The sequence below is a fragment of the Malania oleifera genome, chromosome 4, assembly GCF_029873635.1.
Source record: "Malania oleifera isolate guangnan ecotype guangnan chromosome 4, ASM2987363v1, whole genome shotgun sequence".
Lineage (NCBI taxonomy): Eukaryota > Viridiplantae > Streptophyta > Magnoliopsida > Santalales > Ximeniaceae > Malania > Malania oleifera.
Window position 1 is genome coordinate 115,869,585 of NC_080420.1, and position 8,841 is coordinate 115,878,425.

General features: G+C 42.0%; 1 protein-coding gene across 1 annotated transcript; it reads right to left on the bottom strand.

Moving 5' to 3' along the window:
• Positions 1 to 5,379: 5,379 nt before the first annotated feature.
• LOC131153947 (serine/threonine-protein kinase ZRK1-like) lies at positions 5,380 to 7,882 on the bottom strand. The gene is made up of 2 exons (XM_058106391.1): positions 7,748 to 7,882; positions 5,380 to 6,183 (listed from the first exon to the last, which is right to left on the bottom strand). The coding sequence occupies exons 1-2, from the start codon at positions 7,880 to 7,882 to the stop codon at positions 5,380 to 5,382; spliced, it is 939 nt and encodes a 312-aa protein (XP_057962374.1).
• Positions 7,883 to 8,841: the final 959 nt, after the last annotated feature.

The window sequence follows — 8,841 nt, forward strand, 5'->3', positions numbered from 1 at the left end:
CAGTACGTTTCATCGAGCTCTCTCACTTTGCTTCATACATTGTTCCTGATGAAGTGAAGAAGGCAAGGCAGTTTAAGAGAGGCTTGAGGTGGAGTATATTTAGGCAAGTAGTGGTGCTGTGGATCCAGGACTTTGCTGAGTTGGTTGATAGGGCAGCCTTGGCAGAGATTGGTGAGCGCCTTGATGCAGAGGAGCAGGGACAGAGGAAGAGACTTGCATCTACCGGCTACCAACAGGGTCATAGACCGGGCCAGTGGAGGAGAGGTAATCATGGCAGAGGGCGGAGACAGGAGACAGGAGGACGTGAGGGGCAGACAGGGCAGGGTCCTCCTGTTTGTCAGACTTGTGGTAGGAGGCACTGGGGAGAGTGTCGAGCTAGTGGTGTAGTGTGCTATCGCTGCGGTAGATCGGGGCATATAGTGTGAGATTGTCCTACCCCACCAGATGTAGTTCTAGCTCCTAGACCATATCGGGGAGGTTATCAAGCGGCACGTGGGGGCCAGCAGAGGAATACGGCTCCAGCTAGGGTGTTTACTCTGACGCAGAGTGAGGCTGAGACTGCGGGTGACGTGGTGACAGGTATGGTTGTTATGTTTTCTTTTAAAGTTATTACATTATTTGATTCAAGAGCTACACACTTGTTTGTATCCTCGGGGTGTATTAAATTATGTGGGGCTGAAACACAACTGTTAGATGTTGAATTGTTGGTATCTACACCGACTGGATCAGTAGTGAGGTGTAGTAGGGTACTCCGCGACTATCCAGTAGATATTCAGGGGAAAATATTATCTGTGGATCTAATAGTGCTAGACATGCATGGGTTTGACGTTATATTTGGCATGGATTGGCTAGCGGCCAATTTTTCCAGCATAAATTGCCGAGCACGAGGGGTGATATTCAGATCTCCGAGGGAAGCAGAATTCAAGTTTGTAGGGTCGCGAGTGCAATCCCCGCCTTAGCTAGTTTCAGCTATTCAGACCAGGAGATTATTTCTGAGTGGTTGTCAGGGATTTGTGGCGGTTGTAAAGGAGATGTCAAAGGGTGAATTGAAACTTGCTAGCACGCCTGTAGTAAAGGAGTTTACAGATGTTTTCCCAGATGAGTTACCAGGCTTGCCACTTGACCGTGAGGTAGATTTCTCTATTGATCTACCTTCCTGTACAGCGCTGATTTCTAAAGTACCTTATCGGATGGCACCAGTAGAATTGGCAGAATTGAAGAATCAGTTGCAAGATTTGCTTGATAAGGGCTTCATACGACCCAGTGTATCTCCGTGGGGAGCTCCTATTGTATTTGTGAAGAAGAAAGACAGGTCTATGAGGATGTGTATAGACTACAGAGAAATTAATAAAGTGACCATCAAAAACAAGTATCCTCTACCCCGTATCGACAATTTGTTTGACCAGCTCTAGGGTACATGGGTGTATTCAAAGATTGACCTCAGATCTGGCTACCATCAGGTGAAAGTGAAAGAAGAAGATGTCTCGAAGACGACCTTTAGGACCAGGTACGGGCATTACGAGTTTCTTGTTATGCTGTTTGGTTTGACGAATGATCCTACGGTATTTATGGATTTGATGAACAAAGTCTTCCACCGATACCTAGACCAGTTTATTGTTGTTTTTATTGATGATGTACTAGTCTATTCGAGGAGCTGTGAGGAGCATGAGACTCACTTGAGGCAGGTTTTGCAGACACGTTGGGAAAAGAAGTTGTACACCAAGTTCAGTAAATGTGAATTTTGGCTGGAGAAGGTCGTGTTCTTGGGGCATGTTATATCTGGAGACGGTATTTCTGTGGATCCTAGCAAGATTGAGGCAGTAGTGAATTGGGCTAGACCGAGAAATGTCCAAGAGATCAGGAGTTTCTTGGGGCTAGCTGGATATTACTGTCGTTTCGTTGAGGGATTCTCAACTTTGTCAGGACCCTTGACACGAATGATGAGGAAGAATGTCAGATTTGAGTGGGATGACTACTGTGAGCAGAGTTTTCAAGAGCTGAAGTAGAGGTTAGTCACAGTACCAATTTTGGTTATCCCATCTGGGGGTGAGGGGTATGTCATTTATAGTGATGCGTCCTTGAAAGGACTTGGCTGTTTATTGATGCAACATGGCAAGGTAGTTGCGTATGCATCCAGGCAGTTGAAAGAATATGAGAAGAACTACCCTACCCACGATCTTGAATTGGCTGTAGTAGTACACGCGTTGAAAATTTGGAGGCATTACCTGTATGGCGAGCAGTGTGAGATTTTCTCCGACCACAAGAGCTTAAAGTATTTTTTCATGCAAAAGGAACTGAATATGAGGCAGAGAAGGTGGTTGGAGTTGATTAAGGATTTGGATTGTACCATCAGTTATCACCCGGGGAAGGCGAACGTGGTAGCTGATGTGTTGAGCAGGAAATCCAAGGAGCCAGTGTTGGCAGCTATAGGGATTCAGCATCTGATCATGATGGATCTGGAGAGACTCGGCATAGAGTTGGTAGATAGTGATCTTCCAGTGTATATTGCCAGCCTAGTGGTACAGCCTACTCTACAGGAAAGAATTAAAGCTGCCCAGAAGGAAGATCCAGAGTTAGCAGAGGTGATAGACAGAGTACAGAGTGGGTAAGGGGAGGAGTTCAGTATCACAGATGACGGAGCTTTGTGGTTTCGTTTCAAATTATGTGTTCCTGTCGATACTGAGATCAGGAAGACTATTCTAGAGGAGGCTCACAGATCTTTGTATACAGTTTATCCCAGTAGTACGAAGATGTACAGAGATCTGCGTGAGTTGTATTGGTGGAGTGGCATGAAGTGAGAAATTGCCGAGTATGTAGCCCATTGTTTGACGTGCCAGCAGGAAAAAACTGAGCACTAAAGGCCAGCAGGGTAGTTGCAGCCGTTATTCATCCCAAAGTGGAAATGGGATCATATATCGATGGACTTTGTGTCAGGACTGCCGATGGCATTACATGGCCAGAATGTCATTTGGGTGATTATTGACCGTTTGACTAAGACCGCCCACATTATACCTATCAAGATCAGCTACTCCCTCAGCCGTTTAGCAGAGATTTACATTCAGGAGATAGTACGTTCTCATGAGGTGACAGTATCGATTGTTTCGGATAAAGACCTACGATTTACATCACGATTTTGGAAGAGTTTGTAGGAGGCTCTGGGGTCTCAGTTATCGTTTAGTACGACATTCCATCCTCAGTCAGACGGGCAGACTAAGAGGACGATACAGATACTAGAGGATATGCTCAGAGCGTGTGTACTAGACTTTGGGGGTAGTTGGACTCAGTTCATGTCGTTGGTAGAGTTCGCGTATAATAATAGTTATCAGTCTAGCATTGGCATGACACCATTTGAGGCTCTGTACGGTAGGAGATGTTGTTCTCCTTTGTTTTGGGATGAAGTGGGTGAGCGACGAGTAGTGGGGCCAGAACTTGTGCAGCAAGTGCGTGATAAGGTTCGGCTTATCAGAGACAGGATTAGTGCAACTCAGAGCCGATAGAAAAGTTACGCTAACCATCGCCGCAGGAATTTAGAGTTTGATGTGGGTGATCACGTATTTTTGAAGATAGTTCCGATGAAAGGGGTTATGCGCTTTGGGAAGAAGGGTAAACTTAGTCTTAGGTTTATCGGTCTATTTGAGATTCTAGATAAAGTGGGACCGGTAGCTTATAGGCTAGCTTTACCTCTAGTGTTGTCCAGGATCCATGACGTATTCCATGTGGCTATGTTGAGGAAATACGTTCCAGATCCTTCTCATATCATCAGTTATGATGAGTTGGAGTTTAGTGATTCACTGGGATATAAGGAGGTACCAGTACAGATTTTGGATAAGAAAGTACAGGAGCTACTTAATAAGAAAATTCTCATGACACAAACTCCATGTAGTCTTGAATCTTTAACTCAGGATGCTAGACCGTCTAAGAACACTCGGCAAGGGGACCATTGTTCAACCACTTATCAAACCAAAAAGAAGTTTTTCCTTCTTTAACCTTCACATAAACATTATCATATACTTGTATAAAAGCCTTTAAGATTGCCTTCCAAAACCGAGAACCCATAGGAGTAGAATTGGTTGAAACCATGTGACCTGATTTAACATATTTAGCCTTAAATAGATGGATCCAAAGATTATCTAACGTTATAAGTCTCCAAACGAACTTCATGTGAAAAGATCTTTGAACGTCATTAAGATCCCTAATGCCAACACCCCCTTCATCTAAGGGTTTACAAACCTTTGACCAAGCACGTCATTTCATTTTTGCCCTACCATTACTCCCCACTCCCCCCCCCCTCCCCAAAAAAAAACAAGAGAAAAGAAGAGAGAATTGAATTAATATTTCTTATCACCACCAAAAGAACTAAGAGAACCGCTAGCATATGAATCATCATGCATGATAAAACATATCGAATAAGAATAAGACGTACTCCCAGAGACAGCAACCTCATTTTCCAACTCACTACCTTCTTTCGAATTTTTAAGACCAACAGTTCAAGCATTCTAGTAGTAAAGCATTCAGAAATCAAAGGTGCCCCAAGGTACATCATTGGAAATTTTCCTTCCGAAAAACCCATGAATTGAAATAGCCCCTTTCTTTTGGAAATGTTGATCTTGTTGGACATAAAGAGAGCTGATTTCTTTTTGTTGATTAATTAGCCAGAGCAACTTTCATAAAATCCAACGTCTTCAATAGCATCTTTAAAGATATCATTTCTCCGTTAGCAAAAACAAGCAAGTCATCCGCATATAATAAATGAGAGATTAAAGGAGCTCCCCTCGGAAGATAAAAACTTCCAATCCTGCCTTCCATAAAATTCTTTTTTAATAATCTAGAAAGAATATCTTCCATCAAAATAAATAAATAAGGAGATAGTGGGTCACCTTGCCGAAGGCATCATTGGGACTTGAAAAACCCCTATACGTACCATTCATCATGATTGAAAACCATGGGGTCTTAACACAGTCTGCTATTAAGTTACAAACTTGACTAGAAAAGTCAAAACCCTCCAAGACCCAAATCACTATGGATAGTTAGAGTTGTATTTCAATTTTATCTTTAATTTGAAGAAATAATTGGGGAAGAGTAAATAGAAGCTAAAGGGTATTTTTAATTAGATTAGAGTAGCTATAGGAGTGTTCTAGGTTTTTAAAAAACCACTTCAAACAGTTCCACATAAGGCATCCAACAAAATATTTTTCAGGAGAAAATGAAGAGAAAACAAGACAGAAGACTCGCAAGAAAGCAGTCCAAACCCACTTAAGATTACGAATACTATATTTCTGAATTGAAGTAAAAGATAAGTAAATAAACTAAAATAAATCCAAATGTCCAACACCAAAGTTATCAAAAGTTACAAACTTGGATGGAGCCAAGTGAAGCAATTTACTGGGCTGGAGTAGACTGTTCAATCTGCATAAGTTGTTTTGCTGCATCAATCATTGTTGGCCTATCTTCTACTGTTAAATTGATGCACCTCAGGACAACTGTTGCAAAATCCTTCAACTGCTGCTCCATCCCAGGCCTTCCAGCTACCTCTTTCAATACTACAGGATCCACAATCTCACTCAACCTGTTGTTCTCAACAAAATACTTTGTGGCGTTGGATAATTCAACAAGATCAGCTTCATTCAGATCAAATTGGCGCCAGAAGTACCTTTGTCCAGTCAAAAGCACCAGCAGAAGCATACCAAAAGAATAAACATCAGCTTTCTCGGTCAAACAATAGGTAGTAATGTTCTCTGGTGCAAGGAATCCAAACGTTCCAGAGACATCACCAACTGCTACTTGTGTTTCGCCTTCAGGAATGGGTATGCAAAGAGAGAAATCATACAATTTGGCAAAATTACTTTGATCCAGAAAAATGTTCTCAGGCTTAATGTCCCTGTGGATGATGGGTGTGGGAAGGGCAGTGTGCAGGTATGCAACTGCATTTGCTACCTCCACTGCAACCTTTAACCTGCATTTCCATGGTAGAGGCTGCCACTCTGGTTTGTAGGAACCATAAAGACTACGGCCCAAAGTTCCCTTAATTTTTGCAAAATCGAACACTAGAATGGGGATTTCTGTCTCCAAGCAGCATCCTAAGAGCTTCAGAACATTCTTATGATTGCTCATCCAGGATGCAATCACAATCTCTTTAATAGCTGAACTAGCTGGTAAATATTTCCTAATGCAAATTGGTCTACCCTAAAGAGGGCCCTTGCAGAGTGTATTAAAGTCATCATCTACATCATGGATGTTTATTGCGTTTTTCAGCTCTTCGATAGAGAAGCACCGGATAGGACAACATTTTCCATAAGAAGAAGCAATCACCTCTTTGAGTAACATTGCACCATTTTGCATCAATGCTGTCTCAGCTATCGCTTCTTTTCTCCTATTTCTTTTCAAGCATGCAGTAAACATGTTTCAAAGATATACAATTAAAGTAATTACTTACAATTGGCTTCATTTTTGTATGAAAATCTACTATTTTTTTTTTATGAAATGTTGAATTTTGGATTGAGAGTTTGAGACCGTGAGCTGGAGTTGAATCCATTGGATCTTGCACCCCTTGTAATGGAAGCAATGGAAGCTAAGCTCCACCCTTCGTTAAGCCAACCCCATAAGTTAAAATAAGACCAAATGGAAGATTTGGGTTGGAAAATGGGATGGCCGGACGCGGCATTAGGTGGGCCACGTGGTTAAGTTGACCCAATGAGTTCATGGATTGCGCCAACCAAGGAGCCACGTAGGAAAACCGGAGGCTCTCGTGGCTATAAATTGGATGAGGTGGACGTCCACTTCACCATTCCTCTTGTGCTCGCCACACTCCGACCTGCTCTCCCTCTCCTCTTCTCTGCCTAAATTGCCAAAGGTAAGCTCCATGGTCTATCTCCTCCTTTTGCTTCTTCCATTCTTAGTTACTAACTGTGGAGTGCATGCATAAAAATAAATGGGTAGTTGAAATTTTGGTTACAATATAAAAATCAAAATTATTTTCTTAATTACTTGCATATTGTCTTGTAAATTTTGTAACTAAATAATCATAACTTGTGAAGGTGAGAGCATTATAAAAATAATGAAAAAAAGAAAATACTAATTAAAAAAAACAAATTCTTCACTTTTTTATTAATAGTTCACGATTGAGCGCAGATGAGAAGGAACAACATAATAAGGGCAATATCAATACTCCTATTTTTGAGGTTATCATATGCACAACCTCCGCCAGTATCGGAAGCAACTCTTCACAAGGTGGCGGCTTCTCTAAAAATGTACGTTGATGAACTCCCTCAAATGCCTAAGCTTTACGGTTATACCGCGACTTCTCCTCCTCATGCCTCAATCAATCCTACAAATCTCACCATTGGCATGTATCAAAGTAAATGGGTATGTACTATCGTTGCCGTTAGACTTAAGAGTTAAGTTTTAAAATCTATAAACTCCTTCAATGTGGCGATCGATGTCAACGCATCTCCCCTTATCATATCACTATCTTTCTAGTAATGAGGGACAATGTGATTTGGTTATGGTTTTGTGAGAGAAGTTCGTTCAGACACGTGTGCGGACCACCATATTGGGTGATTTCAAATAATTGGTGTTTCATCTGATACATTGCAAGCAATCTCCATCCGCAATCATGCTCCTTACACCTAGCAACCCATAACTCTAGGGTAGATCGCACAACGTGGAAGTCATGGTGGGTTTAAGCGTGATATATTTGCACTACCATGATCAACTGATCCTTCGACCCAAAGAGCATCCCCCTACTCACCTCAGAGGATTCATCCCAACAAGTCACTCGCATAGGAAGCTCATCTGCCGCAGTTAAATCTGTAGCATCAACGTCAATATTACTATGCATCGGAGGCTTGTCCATGAACTGGGTAGTGTACGTGGCATCATCCATTTCACCGAGGGGGTGGGTTCACATCATCGAGGAACTCATTTAACCTTTCACCCATTTCCTGCTCGTACGTGTCTTTATCTTGAAGATTAACATTATTCGTAATGTTCAATCCCTTGTCCAATACGTCGTTCGCAATGGCGAACAACGATCCTAGACCCTCTGTCGAGACTTCTTCGCAACCTCCCCGCATATACGTGTCAGGAATAGGTGTTTCGTATGTCAGCGACTCGAATGACAATCTTGGATATTCATTAAAATCCACAGTAGGCATACCACCAACCTCCGCACTCATATAAATATGATGTGTTTGTTGGGTGTCTTCCTCCACCTCATCCAAATGCTCGGCAGGCGCCTCTGGCTGCCTAGCTGTGGTTACACCCATTTGAGGAATGGTTTCGATATATAATTGCATAGTTAAATATGCTAGACCTACGCAGTGTGCATCCAATACAATGCACAGACCATAATCATCAGATATGGGAACAGCCTCGTAAAGGACTGTATTATTGAATCCTCGCAAAGGGTATCTTACAATCACCCGCAATGCATATTGATCTGGATCAATATGAAAATATTTGTTTATCTACATATACAATTTATTTAATTTACACCTATGGCCAATTCGAATTGGTCGAACGGGGTTACCTACAACGTTGCATAGGTAGAATGTCATATGGGTTGTAGTTGATCCACTAACAAAGATTGCACATTTCATTCCAATTAGAGTTAGCTATGCTCTGACTCGGTTGGCTTAGTTGTATGTGCAGAAGATTGAACGACTCCATGGTGTCCCCATTTCTGTTGTTTCGGATCGAGATCCACGTTTTACATCTCATTTCTTAAAGAGTCTACAGGATGCCTTGGGATCACAACTGACGATCAGTACATTTTTTTACCCACAGATGGATGGACAGTCTAAGAGGACTATTTAGACGTTAGAGCATATGTTGCGGGCTTGT